At 32.0% G+C, this 20,544-nt stretch overlaps 1 protein-coding gene across 1 annotated transcript in view; it reads right to left on the bottom strand.

Annotated features, from left to right (window-relative positions):
- Window positions 1-20,544, bottom strand: part of SP2353 (EGF like, fibronectin type III and laminin G domains protein pikachurin) — a 404,662-nt gene that overhangs the window by 154,326 nt on the left and 229,792 nt on the right. The window contains exon 7 of the mRNA XM_085943262.1: window positions 17,057-17,243. Coding sequence (XP_085799388.1) covers window positions 17,057-17,243 — 187 coding nt within the window. The remainder of the gene's footprint in view (window positions 1-17,056; window positions 17,244-20,544) is intronic.

Here is a 20,544-nt window from a genome sequence, read left to right on the forward strand (position 1 = left end):
TTCGTCCATGGCATGGATCAGGTTAAATCGATGAGACAGATATTTTTTTTTTTCGACCATATCTGATCATAATACGATCATATGGACCTAAGTTTGTATTAAAAGATTATATTTTTACGAGAAATGTGTGTCAGCCACTTGCTCAACCGATTAGGTCCATACTCTGACTTGAAATTTCAAATTGAAAAACATGTCTACTTGCCAGACCCAGGACTCGAACCTGAGACCCACGACGCTATAGGTCGACGCTTAAGCTGCGCGGCCATCGTGGGTGTTAATATAATAGGTATCACCAAATGTGTGAATATTGATAAATTTCTACTTGGAAGAAAATTATTTAATTAAAAATAAAACTCGTAGTAATATATTATAATATACAAACTATTTTTTTATTCAACGAAAACCTAATTCACAAGCTTTAAGAATGTAACCTTTTTATTGCATACAAATTTGAAAACACCTTGTATATTATATGCCCACTAGAAAAAATCTAACACTAAAAATACCCGAAAAATGCTCGATGGGACTCGAACCCGTATCCACTGGATTTGCGCCAATGTGATTTATTAATTGAGCCACGTGCGTCTTTTCTAATTATAATGAAATTAACTGGTAGTTTTTAGATCTTTAAGCGCTTAATGAGTTCGTCCAGCCAGGCACCGTATTTTTTCCCCAGTACTAAGTATTTACATGGGGTATTTTTAAATTACGTATGTTCTATAATGATTTAAATGATCATTGGTTTAATACCATCAATAATTTCGAATAAACCAATAATTATCAATATTTGACATTAATTTATATTCTAACAATCAAACTTTACGGATAACGATTTTTATTTTAAAATATATAGTAGGCTTAGACATGATGTTGGCCTGTTGAAGAACAATAAATTACCAGCGACTCCCAGCTAAACGATGCCTAACGATATTATGAAATCGTCTCTCACTTCCGCTATTGGGTAGACTTTTCTTTCATCTGAAGTCGTCGCTGGTGAAGGTGCCGGTGTGACCTTTTCGGAATATTCATAACCTAATATTCATTTTGTCTGAATACGTATTTGGTTACAATTTACAATTTTTATTGCTAATAAAAATTGTACAGAATCATAAAATAGAACTTAATATTATTATTATTACGAAATTGCAGTCATTTTCTAGTTATGAGAATACGAGAATCCGGTTCCAGCGTTAACTCCAAACAGGAGTTATATTAGTGAATATTAATATGTTTTTTTCTTTCAAGATCGAGATAATATTATAACAAATGATTAAATTTGAAAGAATGGTTTATTATAAAACCCACATAATAAATCCTTTCCTCTGAAAAAGGAAAATAGTTATCTTAATAATTGAGCGTAGTTATACGTAAAGCAGCCAGTCCACAGATACCTCAAACAGAGATAGAATCACTTTTATGTAAATTATGTTTCTTTAAATCCACAAAGCCTCTGTATACTGTTAATACTCTTTGAATGATATATTATATTATATATATATATATATATATATATGATGTGTAACTTTTAAAGAGATACAAGCATAAAATCTTTAAAATTTTGGTGTTTTAGCGGTCCAGGTTGTATTGTGCAAAACCGTTTATTTTGAATATTCATTCTGAAATGCAGCCAACTCTTATTTTTGTTAGAAAAATCTTTATTATTTCATTTATTTTCTTAAAAAAACCTTCTAAATTACTCAAGTATTAAGGGAATTTCAAAGTACTTAAGTATTGAAAATAATTCTAAAAACTTACAAATTAATATTTAGCTTCCTGGCACTATTTTTTACATGAAAAATATATATATTATATTATATTATATAATTATAATAAAATGAAAAACATATAATATAATTGAGAAAATAATTTTTACTAATTGAATGTAGAAAAATACACCTTACACAGTCAGGATTTTAATAATTAAATACATAATATTAACATGTGGTTGGTTTATGCAGATTGAAAATGGCATATTTTTAAAACGCATTTATATGACATGTTTGTATGACAGCAGCTTGGTGGCTTTATGCAGATCGAAAATGTCATATTCTGCGTTTTACAAAATCTTTAAAATGCATTTATATGAGATTTTTGTATGATAGCATGTTGGCTGATTTGTGCAGAACGTAAAACAAAAGTGTGAGATTATGGAAATAACAATAACTCGTTTTTTTTTAAATTGTTTCCTGGCTGCTTTGTGTCTAACTACACTCAATTATTGAACCAATAAAACAGCAACTCGTGTAAATTATACAGTACAGTTTCCATACAAACAACCCATTTAACTTTAGATCCGATTTCAATATAACCACAGAGCACCCAACTACTATGCGAGAGAAGGTAACTTAATTTTGAGTGAGTGAAATAACTTGTTCGTTTAAATTCAAATGTTTCTTATGTTACCGCCATGTCTTTGATTTCCATCGCTCTACTATACACCTACCAGTCAGAATATAAAGTTTGACTCAATGCCGTCTCTAGTATAAGCCGAGTACAAATTTTAGCGCAAAAACTAGGTGGTCCTATTTCGTAGCTATCAAAATAAAAATATACCTTATTTTTTTGAAAAATAAACCATTTAACCGTATTATTTGTGTTATTATTAAATCAAATTACAGAAAAAAATTGAGACCATTACAAAAACTATTTGATAATAATAATTGGTGCTCGAAAAAGTTTTTTAAATAAATATGTTTTAAAACGTTAATCAATCAATGCATGGAAAAGTAATATTTCTGTGATGTAAGTATGGCGATTCCAGAACGGTTAAGTATGATTAAATTGGGAACAAAAAATACGATTTAAAAGTAGAAAAAACAAGATCAGGACCGGTTCCATTAGCTTCAATGGGACATTCTAAACTAATGCAAAAAATAAACGGGTATTTATACCATCAAATACTATAGACGGATTGATAGCTTAGAAGCGTAAGCACTCACCCGGAAAGTGCAAGACGTGAGTTCAGATTCTACTCGGTCCAACGTTTTTTCTAGATTTTTTTCAAAATTATGTTTTTCTATAAAACTTATTTGTCTGTAATATATTATACAATATTCTAAGAAAATATTCTCTGTTCAAAATTTCATTTGAGTACTTAGATTCACAATATAAGTATATAATATAAATATTTTTACATATTGTGTTTTATTTGTAATAAAAAAATACAGTTAACAACGTTAAAGCAAATAAATAAGAAATAATATTATCTGTGTTGGCAGAACGAGCTGTTATTTTGTAAATAAAATGAAAGCGTTATGTTAATATCTTGTTTCGATGACATATTTTAAATGGTAGTGTAAAAAAACTTCTTTCAGGATCTCTCGAAATATATTTGAACGCCCGTTTGACACTACCTACAATTAATAAACCTGTAGTATGCATTAACTTGTAGTTAATATTATTATTATCATACTTGATATTCTAATTATTATTATAACCATAGTTTAACTATCACATTAAACAAAACGTCCATTTGCTATCGTTGGTATCACTATATGATGAAATATTGAATTTTCCCAGACACGATATAGAAATATTGTAAAAGTAAACGGTAAAATCGCAGACAAGGTCAAACATCAGCTCGGCGACAAAATTGCTTTCGACTGGCAACATCAATAATAATTTATTTGCCAAGCAGAGACTGCTGTGAAAGAAGGCTTATCGATTTAAGTATCAGTGGCATTATAGAAGAATATTATTATGATAGGTACTTGACTTTGAATTCGCTTTGGGTCCTCTATATAGGTACTACAAACTCAATTTGTCTATGACTGAAAAAGGTTTTAAAGAATAACCTTCATCAATAGATATTTTTTTATACAGTATGGAAATCAAGCAAAAATATATTAAAATATAATGTCTGCAATGTCTTGCGAGAGGAAAGACTTGTTGACTTGATAACGTTGTTAGATGCGATGGTCATAGAGCTATCAATAAAGTTTATGAAGGAACCCCTGGGCCGTCCTTGTGGAGATGGCTGGATAACTTCAAGAGGGATGCAGATATGCTCAGTGTCACCGACTGGATAGAGAGAGAGTTTGGGGTAGAGATCTCTGAAGGACGATTGTGCAGTTGGCCATAGACCTGAATGATCTGAAACGCCAGATTATGTAAGTAAGTAATGAAACAATAATTAGCTACAAGATATTTTTCATTTCATATTTATTATTAGAAAACGTCACAGCCACATTTCGTCACTGTTCTGGCAGAAGACACTATTTCGAAAAAATGACAATGAGTTAGTTATACCAAAATGTTCCTTATTTCAAACTTTACCGTCTGGAAACCTTCTTGATAAATAAATAGTCTTTATTTTAAAGTCATCTTTTTTACGATTACTTAATAAACTCACATGATAGTCCAGTTCAGACATTTTAAAAGTTTCAAAGTCAAATTACTCAAAACTAGTATTCTCCAGTTAGTGTGTTCTGCTAGAACAGAGACGATTTGTAAAAAACTGGAAGAATTTTAACATTACTTTAGATGTACTCAATCTATTACATATCCATAACTCCTTTATCTATGATATCTCCCCAATAACAATAAATTGTCTTATGTTTAATTCATAGACACCATAAGTTACTAATTATGTATCATTGTTAAAAATATTCGATTGGTGTGATTTCAACTATTGCAATTTACATAATATTATATTATTGATCAACCCCGATTTCCCCACCCTGTCTAGCTGTGTTACTCAGTGACGTTCCTAGACAAAATGCCGCCACTAGGCAGTGCCAAAATGCCGCCTCATTTTTTTTATACAGTATTTTTTATCATCCTTCCATGACTCCAATATCTAAGAAATATGTGGATACATGACTAACAAAATATAATATACCACTAAAACATACAAAATTAACTTTAGATATAAAAAGCGAATAAATATAATATAACTAAGTTAGACACTTACACACGTCATCATTACATATTTCTGACGCTTTTATTATTATTTTTTTTATTTTCACATCAATTATACTATTTTACCTAATATTATTGCACATCATGTAAACAAAATAATTTTCCCTATTAATATACCTACACCTACTTTTAATTATAAATACACTATTAATACAATTTATTAATAGTCTCAACGCTCAACTATTAAAATAAAAAAACTTTCATTGTCTTTTTTGATACATGCATGCATGTCATCCAAATCTAAAAATCTTTAAATGTCATCTCTGCTTTAATATAAAATATTGCGAGTACGAAATAAGCACATTAGAAAATACACCTGACAACTGTTAAAACTTTTATGTTAATTAATATATTTTGTTGTACACCACTAAATTTTTTGTGGAAAGTTTATGTTACTAAGTTTATGTAGCTTTCCCCACGGGACGCCACCGGTGTTACTACATACATATAAACACTTGTAGATGAACTATGTGTCACTAATATTTCTTACATAGTATTTTATATATTTTATACTATTGTAAATGATTCTAATATCATTCAATTCGAACCATTCAACTTAACTTAACTGAACTCTCATGACTTTGTTCCCTTTTATTTACACCATGTACTTGTACTTTGAGACCATATCGAATAAACATCACTAAAGGTTAACATATTACTGACATACACCTTCCACTGGGCCATGTGAAGGATCAGAGCCCATTGGTATGGGTTTCCGTTGCCAAAAATATATCAAATCAGTCAGTTCCATAACATATTTAATATACAAATATAGCAAAGATAAACTTGTAATTTTTACAAAGTTTTTATTAGCTTGTATTCTTGTTTGTCCGGTGGTTGTTTGTCCAGTACAAATCTTGCAATCGATTTTTAACTAACTTCCCGAAAATTTTCACTTACCATTAGTGAGTGTGCATAGTGTCGATAGTTTTGTTTAGGTCGGTTCATAGTATCGCATCCTCTGCCATCGTAAAAAAAGTCAGATGTATAAGACGCTGACCTGACCAATACTGACCGAGTCGGAGTATTGGACTCTCACCAAGGCCGATGAGCGTTCGCTCGATATATTCTAGAGAAAGGTGCTACGTAGAATATATAGGATCATACTAGATAGAGAATAATGGCACATTCTGCATAACCTAGAGCTCTACAACATCTTCAAGAAGAATGTATCACCGAATTAATTAAACTTGGTAGGCTCCGATGGGCCGGCAAGTCAGCAATCAGGGAACTGAAATACCTATCGGGTGAGGAGTAGTAGGCAACCGATCTCGAGTGCGGAAGAATACGGGATAAACTTAAACACCTGTTAAGAATACGTCATACGTCAAATACTGACAACTGCTCTCGGTTTATGCAATGATGCTCATTTAATATTGGTGTATTACACACATTATTGCACATCCATAACGCGTGGTTCATTTTCATAGGACACTCACACATTCAAAACCCAGCGTCAAAATGTAGTGTATGGAATATAGCCTATCAGAATTCTATTTAGTAATCTGTACTGTGGCAGCATTAATCTTCTTGGAGGAGGCTAGGCCCTGCCCATGGTTGTTGGTTACTTATGATGATGATGATGATGATAATGATGATGATGATGATGGTGATGATGATGATGATGATGATGATGATGATGATGATGATGATGATGATGATGATGATGATGATGATGATGATGATGATGATGATGATGATGATGATGATGATGATGATGATGATGATGATGATGATGATGATGATGATGATGATGATGATGATGATGATGATGATGATGATGATGAGTTTTCACTGTATGAAATCCGTGTTATTAAAAATTACTCAAAAGAAAAAGTACAACACTCAAATCAATTATAATTTACATTCTTACTACCTATATCAAGTACCCACCTTCAGTTGTTGTATTAATTTTCTAGATTAGAAAACAATTACTTATTCGAAGTTTTAGGATATCTACCTATATAAATAAATTTAATAATAGCTATTCTATTGAGTATAAATAATCTTTCATGTTTTGCCATATTTTAAAATTATTTTGGAAAAATCCTTATTTCTTATTTCACTATCACTTTAATAGACAGGCAACAAAGACCGTGTTATTTCGGCTCATCGAACTGCGAAAATATACCTGTAGAAATCTACGAAACTTATCATAATGGATATTTATATTCAATATAATAATATAAGAAAAGGGGAGGCTATATCATCGCATTAAATTACTAAAAGGTTCCGGGGGACGATAAAATTTGAGGCCCCCTACAAATTTCTTTCAGTTTCAACAGTTTTGGGGGTTAACCGGAGGAGGGGATTGAATCGATATCCGTGAAACTTTCTCGCAAGTTACACCCTAAAAAGAGCTCATGACCAACAAATTCCGTGTAGACACAACAGCGGTTGGTTACATTGGGAAGCTTTCTTATCGTTTTATTCACGCTTTTTTTATTCAATGAATAATACATAAGATTTAAGAATGGAATGAATGAAAAAATAAAATAAAAAAAAGAATTAAGCGTTAATTATTGAATAAAATATAATTTACGACACCTCAATAATTTTACACAATATGTTTAGCGAGTAGGACCCGAATCTGCATGCATCAGTTTTCAATCAATGTGGTTTACTTTTAATTAAGGACGTGCATTTTTAAGAAAGTATTTGTAGCTGCAGAATACTAGCGATCAGATATCTATTGTTTAATGTATCAAATTACTCTGCAGTAATATATTCCCAGCGAATCAATTTCCAGCAAACAACTCTTAGCTAGATCATCAAGTTGATTGGCAATATTAGATACGGTATATTATTTCATCATATCACATCACATTATATCATTACGGTGTATTAGCCGAATAATCATTTTCCATGGTATCATATTTTCTTACGACTGTAATAATAAACAATATTTCATTTCGCTACTCGATTTAAAACGCTGACTCTATAATTAGTCCAATATGATTATGTACCAGAATTAATGTTAATGTATTACTTTTTATTGTATAAATAACGAAGAATAATTTATCTAAATGTCACTCGAATCCAAGTACCTAGCTCGTAACTATCTCAGTAGATTATATGTACTATCATTGTATAATAAACTATTGTACCGATACGCTGCTAATAAATCTCACCCTGCTACATCGTAGACTTCATTATCATCATCCTCAACCCACACATCGAACACCACAGTAATGACCCAACATATTAATAGATAATTTGGAAAGTTTTTAATATAAATTGTCAGATATTTAATTAAATGGTAGGTATTTATTTCTTATATTGTAAGTATCTAAATAATTATTATGTAAGTATCAGTATAAGCATGCCAGTTTTAATGTTAAATGTGATATTATATTGTTACAGCAAGTAATAACATTAAAAAATCAGTTAATCATTATTTAAATGACATGGGCCAACAGATAAAACATATATTCATTATTATTTTGCTAGTATGTACCTACCATACATGTGAAAATGTGCATTGAAAAAAGACGGCCGAATGTACCTATAGGGTGGCCGAAAGCAAACTCGTTATTTTTATATTTAATATTAAAAAATGATCACATACATCAACGAAAACTGTCGAACATAATAATAGAAAAGACCGTACCAACTATACAATATCATTATTGTATTACCTTGTCATTTTGAAGTACAAAATAAAACAATATTTCAGCATGTAACATTATATAATATATTTAACATACCTAATTTGGATTGTAAAGCAATGATTTGATAAGTAGGTATTTCATATTGTTAGAACTACAAGTTAAAATCTTCGTAATGAAGTAAGATGCCCGTAGTTTAATTGTAAAAGCACACTGGCCGCGAATCCATCGGTTGCAGGTTCAAGTCCCGTCGGGTGTCGTATTTTTTCTAGTGTGTACCTATATGCATGTGAAGTTTTTAAATTATGTGTGGTACTTATAGGTGTATTATATTATATTGATTGAATTAATTTTTGAAAAATATACTTAAGAGCATATTTCAGTGAAACGGCAAATAATTTTCAACTATAGTTGCGACGAAATTACTCGCTGCCAATCGGAGAGCGAAGGTCGAGCTGTGAACACGTCAATATGTTTTGTGATGGCGTAGGGGGAATTGATTCTTAAATCGTGTAAAGATGACTAAAAAACGTTACCCATTTACTTGAAAAAGAAAACATGTCGATGAATATATTATTATTATTACTAATAGAACAATAAAAATAACATTAAATGGACGCATGTTGAATTTTGATAACAAATTATGTTTTGTTCTGCACGCGTCGTTTGCACAATCTTCGCGACGCGTAGTCACGATAGTTTTAGACCGTGCCCCAGATGAAGGCCTTAACGTGTTTTACGTATCGATACCCCAGTTCAATCGGGGAACAACTCATAAAACCTTGTTCCAAGATAATGGCGTTTGAATTTTTTGCATTAATTCTCATTTTACTTTTGAAGCCTTGATTTCGTTAAAAATGTATGTTTTTGTTATATTTAATTTCGTGGAATTCATCAATGCACAATGAAATTCTACATTTTAATAAGGAATTAACCAATAAATTTGATTATATAACGGAATTACTAATTAATCTCAGAAAGGGTTATTCGATTTTATGACACATTGAAGACATTTTTGACTATTTTTTTTACTGAATTATAAAGAGAAGATTTTTCTACATCGAATGGCATTCTTAACTCAAAACCTTTAAATTTTGAGTTGTTCCCCTATTGAACTGTGGTATCGGTATGATAGGCGGGTTTATGGGGTCTCAGAGGCACAATTTTCTCCACCAGATGTGTGTTGTAATTCCACATAGGTGAGTTTTTAAAAAGCCAAGTCAAATAGTTCAGTTAAGATTAGCAAAAATTAAAGTCCAGAAACAAAAACCGTGTGTGTTTGTTCTCAAAATTAAATCTCCGTTCCCACATATTAAATGACCTCCCATTATGCTTAAGCCAAAGGTTCAACCCCCCTTCTATAGGGGCTGCATAATTTACGATCTCGGGGCCTCGCCGCCAGTCGTTATATACCTGCGTGTAAAAAGACCCAAAAGACGTAGCGCCATGTTTAATTGACTATAATTTTCGCAAAGTAAATTAACAGTGCCCACCTAAAATTAATGAAACATAAACAATACCAAGTATCCGCAGTGGGCTGTATTGAAAGCCAAGTTAAATTATGCGTGATATCTAATGATTTATGCAGGTTATAAAGCGTTTAAGTCGAATTTTTGTGTGTTTTTTTAGTATTTTTTATGCCCCGCTAAACATACAATTTTAATACTGAGTTGAAAGCTTTTGAGCAGCGATTTTCATAGATTTCGGCGAAGATAATAATTCGAAAGCTTTTCATGAATTAATAATGTGAATAATATTGTATTATTAAAACGAGATATGGCTTAAAATTTAATATGCGTACTTATTCTTTATTATAATTAACTAAATAATAAGAAAATATTTTGATTTAATCATTTTACACAAAGAAACTTCGTAATAGGTTTGATAACCTAATTAATATAAAATAATAAAGTACTTTCTGTATTTAACATTAAAATTATTCATATACCTGTATAAAAGCATTTATAATTTGTACGTTAACGTTATAATTAAGTACATCAAAGTATTGATTTATTGTTATACTATAAATTTATGTTATTATAAAATATTATTAAATATAAGACACGAATCAATAAGTAAATCTATGACTGACTGAATTGCCACAGTGTTATTTTATATTTTTAAATATTATAGGATGTTTTGAAATAAATAAATAAGGGATACCTTTTAGATTAAGTATTTCAATTTGTGTATGAGTCAGAGTATGGACCTAATAGGTTGAGCAAGTGGCTGACATATTAAGATCGGACATGGTCGAAAAAAAAAGACTGGATTAATAGTGTAATTTTAAGAACTGGCTATATTATCACAATATTGTAGACGGTGTAGTAACATGAATTGTAATCTTTCACATCATAAAATCTATAGTTTATTATGTTTTTGCGAAACATCTGCTGTATCTTACATAAATTACAGATTATAATATCTCTAGATATTTTCCCCTTGATTGACCCTTGTCCGTTGAAACGGGTCTAGGACGATTTGGCACCGGACAACTGGACGCCACGGAATTCGAAAATAAATAGACGTTAGGTACTCTAAAAAAAAATATTCAATATTATTATTTATATTTCAATGATTATGATTTAATAGTTGGTGAGAATGTAAATATGAAAACGTAAACGATGATTTAATCGTGCATATGTTTAAGTTCCAACGAAAAAAGAGTTTTTTATTTTATATAAAGCCTTAGGCATGGTAATTCTCAATCCGCGATAAAGAATACATTATGTTAAGAGTAAAATGAATTCAAACTACTAAGTAGTAGATAGAAACTGATTAAAATACCTCGTCTACACGTGTCTACGACAGTGCGGCGTCCAATTATCAGGAGGCCAGTCGTCCCATTCCCGTTGAAACATATCGTAAGTACGATAAATCTCTATCCAATATTCAAGCTATATTTTAAGCATCTAGTGAATATAAAGCGAACCAGTTTCAGACGCCATACTGATAAGTTATGTAGGTATACCTGTTTATACAATTGATAAAAATTGTTAGTTACTAATTTTTGGCTAATTATAGCAGCCTGGGTAAACCATGGTATAAGAATGTTTCTTTTTATTTACCTGGTCACAGGGTAAATTAGCTTTCATTGGAACTCCACTTGTCAAAGTATGTATTGAATATAAGAATATATATCTACCAAAAAACGGCGAAGAACAGAGGAAATATCATTTCATAATTATTATTTTTTGAAACCTATAAATAATAATGTGAAAATTAATTTCTTTCTCTCCTCTAAACCCACAACTAATGTATCACAGACTGTGCTAATTTCTTCCAAAATACAATTGTGTTTCAGTTCCATAAAATATTTTTTTACGTTTTATTGCATGTTTGTCTTTTGAATCGTAACGTAGATTGTCTGTATCTCAAAGCAATATTCTACCAAAGACAGTGAGTATTGTCTGTCAAAATCAAGCCGTTTTCTTTGTGTATGACTCACAATTTAACCTCAATTGTATTATTATCAACTTATATATGAAACTTTATACCATCATCTAGCTTCTTGGCATGATTACTATAATACATTTAATTATCTTTTATACTAAGTTAATTAAAAATATTGACCACTTACTTTATATTTCGCACAAAAAACTATACATTTCAGCAACACGTACTTCTGGTTTTAATCAGTCGAACCAATATATTTTACCAGCGTATCTACTAACTTCTCTAAGTCATTTGTTCATGTTTTCTATCTTACTCTAAAGAGTCTAAAGTATATTGCGGAGATAATACGCGTGCCGAATGATTTCTCACTCGCACTCATGGTTAGTTTTTATTCAGGCATTTGTTCGTACTTACCAAAACTTTATTAGAGACAGTAAATCTTTTATGATTCTCGAAAAAATTGACAACGCAGTAGAACCTCCATATAACGGACTAATGCAGGTGAGGGAGTGACCGTTAAAGCCGAAAGTCCGTTATATAAAAACCAGTGTATTCGTCTTCGGATGATAATATATACAGACATTCGTTGTCGAGTGACGTTAATGTTCTATGTCGACGCTATTGCTTTTGGTAATCTTGCTTTGAAAAAAGAATGAAGTGTTTATCCTTCTGTGCCAGTTAGGTAGAGGGTTCTTCGAGATTTAACAAGATGATTTAGTGGTTCTCTGGATGGTTGAGAATCACTGAATTAGTGGTAGTTATAGAAGTAGTGAGTGGTTGGGTCTACTATCTTAAATATTTAAATATAAGTCTATTATGCTTTTATATTACAAGGGTGACGAAATGGATTATAATTATTATTTTAACGTTGATAGCGAAAAAAAGATATCGCAGCGCTAAAATAAAATTTAATAACAATTTCACTTTAAAGAGACGTGTCATTCACTTTGGAGAGCGTCTCTGAGATGTCTCTTAATGAAATTTGTAAGAAAATTCAAAATTGTCACTTTTATGCAGAGAGACTCAAGTACATATATAGATCCACCCACGACCATTGAGCGCTGCTAAATGAATAGTAATTTGTATGTACAATTAGAGATACTAGATAAAAAAAAATACTACTTAAATATTATTAGGACAAAGTTCTTGGAAGAGGCTAGGATCCAACACGAGCTATTAATCCACTGGTGATATTGATGATGTATTATATTAATATACTTACATTGAAAATAATAATATTAATAAAATATTGAGACAGATGCTTGGGTGATGGATAGACCCACAGAACAGATTAATACATAGAATTCCGACAGACTATAACCCAATACACTATATTTTGACGCTGGGTTTTGAATGTGTGAGTGCACTAAGAAAATGAGCCACATATTATAGACGTGCAATTGTGTGTGATGAAATTTCAAACTCACCAATATTGAATGAACGTCAGTGCATAAAACGAGAGCAGTTGTCAGAACAAAATACAAGCGTATTCTTAATACGTATTTAAGTTGATCCCATATTCTTCCACACTCGAGATCGGTTGCCTGTTTCTGAATACCCATTAGGTATTTTCAGTTCCCATTAGATACTTGAATCTACCCCAAAACCATTTCATAACTCTGTATGTTATGTTGCATGGAAGATCGTGGGAGCTGATCATGAGTTGTGCAGATAATTGAGATTACTTTGGATTGTTTTCTGAAGTCGTGGCCAAAATACATAATATAATAATTCTCACTTTTAGTTCCAGACGCAGTCGGCGATCGATGACAGTTAGGTTGAAGGTTATCGGGAACGTACGGAAATATCCGAATTAACATGAACGTGGCGTAATGTCTTGTCATTGTTTTTGACAGAACGTGATTTTGATGTTTACACAATGAAGGTTGCCTGATTTTAGTCATTATTTTAACAGGTGAGAATAATAATAATATGCTAGTAATACAATCAACAACTTAATACTTGTCTAAATGTAACCTCTAATAGTTTCCATTGGCATTTACACTAACAATGTATGAGAAAAGATTGCTCTGCATTGCCACCAAACTGACCAATAGATATTATTGGTTTATTTATTTGGTTGGCACGAGTTGTTGAATTCTGGGTCTGCAAATCTGTTGGTGTAGTTAAGCTTTGACTGACCAATCGAATAGCGTAATACGGTCGCACTAAGTGATAAGTGAAAACAACAGTGTTGATTTCGCTCACCTTTCGCAGGGAGAGCTATATAGAGAAACTCTCGGGCCTGAAAATATCTGAAAAACAGTTCCCGGATACTTCCGAGAATGTTTATCTTGATCGTAAACTTTTGTCAAGTTTTAATTGCACTGTCGCTTTCGGATTAAACCGTGATTAAATCCAAAATGCGCGACGTCAAATGATGTTAGATCCACGGGAATATAGGGCGAGTCGACTTTATTGCTAAAAAGGACGGTGATGTGATGTCTCTTTACCTGTAGACAGGGTCGCAGTAAGGCTTTATAGGACCTACTTTAGTGATATTTTCGAATGGAAATTTAATTTATACAATACATTATATTATTTATCATAAATAATCAGCATTTACAATTATTTCATAATATTAATAAGGTTCAATTCCAATAACATAGTTTGGCGAGCGACAGGGATTCTTGGAGGCGCCGTGTGGTGTCCGCTCTAACTGATAAACCGATAAGATCAAAGAACAAATAATAATAATATTATATCATTAAATCTATTTATAATTTAGATTTAGAATAAAAAAAGTAAACACCTAATCATACAGGACAGAGATATATTAAGACAAAGACGCGTAGACATATGAAATGGCTACATGATACATCAATTGTTTTTATCTCCTTCAAATATTGTTAGTAATTTATAATATGACCGGTTAGAACGTCCATTAAAGGATGTACATGGTAAATACGTGAAAATATCAAAATTCTCGTTACCTATTAGGAAGTATATGGTGGTATATATAATTTAGGATCGTGCCTCTAATAAAATAACAGAAATGATCGCTCTATAACGTTGGTAATGATCAATGAGGCACAATGACAGTAGTGAAGTGAAACAGTAGTGTAATCAGTAAAATAAGTAAAACAATCACAAACACTCAGACTTTGAGAAAATCATATAAATATATTGTGACTTCACCGGAAATCGAACACGGAGTCTCCGGATGAAAGGCCAGAACGTTTCGTACTAGATAATGAGTGCCGCTGGTATATTGATGTCTTGCTGAGTCTTGCGTATGTAAATGTATTATATCTGCAATAAATAAATAATGGTGTCATCCAAATGATAAGAATGTTTTATAAAAACATCCAATAAATCTTTTTTACGGTTTGCAAAATGATCTTTATAATTGTAAAGAAGCACCACTATATACGATGCATGTATAATTTGATTAATATGTGACTATATTTTTTGTTCATCTGTCACGTCACTTGAGTAAAAAATATTATTTTTGAATTTGAATCTTCGCAGAAGACTTTTCTTTTGCAGAGCATTCCAGGCTTGAAATTTTGAAGTATATTAAATTATATAAAATATAATAATATAATATTGTTTTTAATCTACGGCGAAACAATTAAGTCCGAAAACTAAAAACCATAATACCTTAATCCGGTCTCGTCTGAAGGTGATGTTTTCATTTTACGGTCGAGCCTGTTCTTTGTTTGGATAAGCAGTAGTGGCGCTTCCCCTCGTAATATAATTATATAAAAGCTTACTAAAAATATATCCACAATGAACAGTAGAAATCAAGTACCTAATATAAATATTAGAACAAAAGAATGGCCTCGTCTAGTCTACCAAAATAATGGATTTTGGACTGTAAGAGATAAAAGATTATCATTCCCAGCCTGGCGTACAGCATTGATGTTAGCGATTGATTGTACAGGGCAAATGAATTACAGTAGATGCATCTCGTCATTGACGTAAAGAAGAAAATGAATACTAGTTGTATTTTAAGCCATATAACTTACATTATTAAATTCGTGTGATATATCATAATAGTGACAGCTGAAAAAACAAGACAACAACAACAAAAACAATGAAATGAAGATTTTGAAAATAGAATACAAGAGCGTTGTATTCTTCAGAGCAGTGTTACCAACTGTATAACTAATTATCATAGACTATGCAATGTTTTTTTCATAAACAAGTAATAATAATAACTACCTTGATTGTCTGCGTCAAAATTAAAACATCTAAGAAAAAACATGAGTATATTATTTACTGGGCACGCACACTATATAAATAAATAAATTTATTTTTGTAAATAAAATATCCAAATAAATTAAGAAATTATACAAACATTTATTAATATATTTTATAATATAGCACTTAAAGAAAAAAAAACTATAAATACTCAATTCTATGCGTGTTAATAAATTATTATCAATTTAAATCGTATAGTGAAACGATTTAACCTTGAGCAAGCGCAGATGCGATTTTTTATAGTGTGCAGAAATTAGATAGGACTAATGTGATTATTGTTACAGTTGTTACAGTCGACTGTACTTATACTATATACTATAACATTGATTACCTTTGCTCAGTGCCCTTTCAAATATGTCTTATTTTTTGATAAAACTACCGAACCTCACGCTAAAGTGTTGTGTTTATGATTATATTTCTTTTCTTTTAGGGTGTGAGAAGTCCCGTCATAAATCCTTGACGAGTCGAATATATTTTTTTCATATTTAATAACGTATAATATAAAACATAGTATTATTTTAATAACCTATGATCAATTCATTGATTTGACATGAAAACACATTTCATTTGTTTCGGATGTTCTATATTAAATTTAAAGTTAGTTTTTGTTTATTTTAGCTTCGTTTAATTCGGAGTCTAAACACCTTTACGTATAATATCATGCTGGTCGCTTGATACTTCATAATATTATTTTGTGATGCATTTTGGTCTCATTTTCTTTTCCTTCGGGAAACTTTATGCTACATTGGTTAAAGAAGTTGTAATTTTGAAAGTGGCAAAAATAAAAAACAAAAATAAACAACTACTTGTTAATTAATAACAATGTTGATTATTATTATAAAATTAGGTATTGTTCGTTGCATTTGTTAGCGTGTTTATTATCCCTGTCCTTAGGGTTCGTTGGCATGATAATAGGTTGCACTTACCAACGTCATATCCGTCCAGGGCGTCTCCGGAAGGCTTCGCCGCTAGCGAATACACCCTTCCATTGATGTCCAACTTCCTGACACAGCCCAGCATGCCTCCCTGTACCGGAAGACGATTCAACCCGGACGTGTTACCACTTCCTCCGACGAAAACTGGGCCGAGGAATGTCATGCGAGAGAACAGGCCCTGAAAGAAAGAAAGAAATTATTTTTATTAATGTTGCATTTTGTGTTCCTAGTTTCACTTTTTGACCACGTTTAAATGAAGAATTGAAAGATTATTTTCTTAAATAGATACTTAAATATTATTATAATAAATCACAATAGTTTTAATTTTTAAGTTATAAGTATTTTTTATAACGGGGGATCGGGTCCGGCATTCTATAACACGCAAAGCCTGTGGTCACTGGAAGACCATGACACTCATGAATAATTGGTGCGACCTTCTGGGGCATCCATGGTTTACTTTAATATTCTGATGTTGCATGTATAAGATACAAAAGAGCTCGGACGACACAAGCGGACACTAACAATACAAATAATTATGACCGTTAGGCCAAGCTAATCACATGTGGATTTTTGGAATACCTCGTTATTCAGCACCCTTATTTATACGTGCAGGCCAGGTGTTTATCGCTAGACGATAAATGTGGAGTGTCTGGGTTTGGAGAACATACTCGGTTGTAGCGATGAGAAGCTCTAAGTATTAGTAGGTGACTAAATTTTGAAGTCAGTGGCACCTACTTCTGTTAACCAGGCCCCTCTCGTCGATTGATACTTTTTTCGAAATGGACCCCCACAAACTATTGTTCTCTGTGGGTGTCTGTACACGATGTTGTACCTACGCAAGAAAAGATTTTTGGGTATAGGTGCTATGGCGTGAAGATCGATAATGAAGAATTTGATTTAAAACAATCACAAAAATGCCCAGAGCTACCGGATGAGAAACCAGTGTCTTACGTATACAACAAATTCAGCGTATAGTGTATTAGTGAAGAAAAATAAATAAACAATTTGGACCAAGTTAAACTGATCGGCAAAGTTATCCGTAATGATTATAACGAGTTAATTATTAATTTTATATTTTTATGCAGGTAATCGGCTTAATTATTGCGTTTCAAGTATTACTATATAAGTACAATAAAGCTTGTTGAATAAAATGCAAGTTGAAAATTATTAACAACTTTATTAAATGCTGCAGATCGTTGTTTGCAACTAGAGAGAACATAATTATACAAGTATGTAAATACATACTAGTCACTATCCGGCACTAAATGTAATAATAGTACCTATTTATAAGGGTGGAATGCGTGGAATAGTGAAATGTAAACTATTGTATATTATTGTGTTTGTGTTTAGAAGTAAAAGTTGAGTATGGCGGCGACGGCTTGTGTACATATTCTTTTTTTCTTTCTTTCGACCATGTCCGATCCTAATAGGATCATATGGGCCTCCACAGAGTAGAGGTTTGTATTAACACATTTTGTTTTTTACGAGAAATGGATGTCAGCCACTTGCTCAACCTATTAGGTCCATACCCTGACAGACACAAATTGAAAAACAATATGTGTACTTGCCCAGACCCAGGATTCGAACCTGGGACCCACGGCGTAATAGTCCAATGCTTAAGCCGCGCGGCCACCGTGGGTGTGTATATATTATTGTTATCAAATCTATACCATAACATTAATACCAGAGCATCTATTATATACATAATACTGCTTTCGGCCGCTACGGCAGCTATCTAGGGAAAGTTTGTATCGAAGTATTAGCAATTATTGTAACAATTACAATAAGGTAGTTGTATTTGTTAAAATAAGTGCTATGTTTTAACAGCACCTCTCTTGCCTATGCTAAATTTTGGAGCGAACTAGACAGGTTTGACTGTTTAGACGGCTAACTTATTATAATTTAACAATAAGTGCTAATACTTCGATACAAACCTACCCTAGATAGCTGCCGAGAGGTTGAAAGCAGTCTTGTGTATATAATAGATGCGCAAAATTCCCGGAAACTGTTTGAAAACACCTGTTATGCAAAATCGTTATTTATTCAGATTTATTGCAATTGCACACAGTAGCGCAGGTACCAAATGTACAAAAGAAAATCAAATTAACGAAATTAACGGAAAGGAAGAAATAAGGAAGATTTTTTTTTTATATTTGTAAGTGGGAAACGTTTCTTGAACCATGAAAGGGAGCCAAAACGCTATCCGCGCGGATTCGCGTCAAATAATCACTCGAGTTTAGTTTCTTGCAAAGATTAGGATAATCGACGCATAATTAATACCTAATGGTCAAACAAGAACTTCTAATAACAAGTGTAAAATTGTGTCCCGTCTATTTCAGTGAACGGTCTCTACCTTGATGTAACCATAGTTACATTTTTCTAAATGTTTACCATGATTAATAATTGTTAGCCCTCTACAAATACCTACCCTTATTGTTATGTTTTTAATAATAATCTAGCCTTACGCAGAAGCATCAAATTTCAAGTTTTACTGCCAAATAACCTTGTGATTCAAGCCTCCTCCGCACTAATCCTTAAATGAACGACTCCCTGAGAATCCTGGGTCCAGCTTGTTGTAGTTTATATTTATATATTATTTATCTCACTCCAATATGTTGTTATGCCAAACGACAGTTAATAGTATAGTAGTAGAAGTGAAAAATTACATAAACACTCAGGCTTTGAGAAACTCACATAAATGTATTGTGAATTGTGGCATCATCGGAAATCGAACCCAGGGCCCTCGGATCTTCGATGTATTGTGTAATTAATTATAAGGATTCAAAGAATTTGATGGGTGGGTCATAATATTATAGAAATGATGAATGACTTATTATCGGGAAAACTACATGGACAACGACGCACCATACAATGTTTGTTCACAAGGAATACCCCCTTGCCATGTTGTTACTTTGAATGTTAGAATCACACTGCCTATTTGAAAGACAATTCCCAACATGCATGGTATTGTTACGATTAGTTCATTATTTTCCTTCATTCGGAGGTAAATAATACTATTATAATGGACGCCCTATGTATGGTAAACAGATTTTAAAAAATTAGCTCCACCTACATTGCAATAAGTGGTACTTCAAAGACACAGATGACTCAATCGATTCGTCAGAAGATTTAAAAGGGGTCTCTAAAACAGATATTACTTGTACACAAAAAATAAGCCACTAATATTATTAAGTTGGTATGTATCATAACTGTCATCTTCAATAATAATTATTTTGAATTACAGGATGTGACTATATGTAAGAGATACATTGGTATTTTTGTTGGTTACGTTGGAGGTGGAATTTATGGTTTTTATTTCATTTTCTCGTCGTGGGGAGGGTAGTTCAAAATCAGTCAGTCTCTCGAGTTCATGAGTCCCTTAACCAGCCACTGGTAGTTATTAATGTAATAGAAGAAAACACGTTATCCTGTAATCTTAGTGAAAAAACAATGCAATTTTAACAAGCATTTTCGTAAAC

Source organism: Rhyacophila brunnea, unplaced genomic scaffold (assembly GCF_057557595.1).
Source record: "Rhyacophila brunnea isolate RB1 unplaced genomic scaffold, BYU_Rbru_1.0 scaffold_15, whole genome shotgun sequence".
NCBI lineage: Eukaryota > Metazoa > Arthropoda > Insecta > Trichoptera > Rhyacophilidae > Rhyacophila > Rhyacophila brunnea.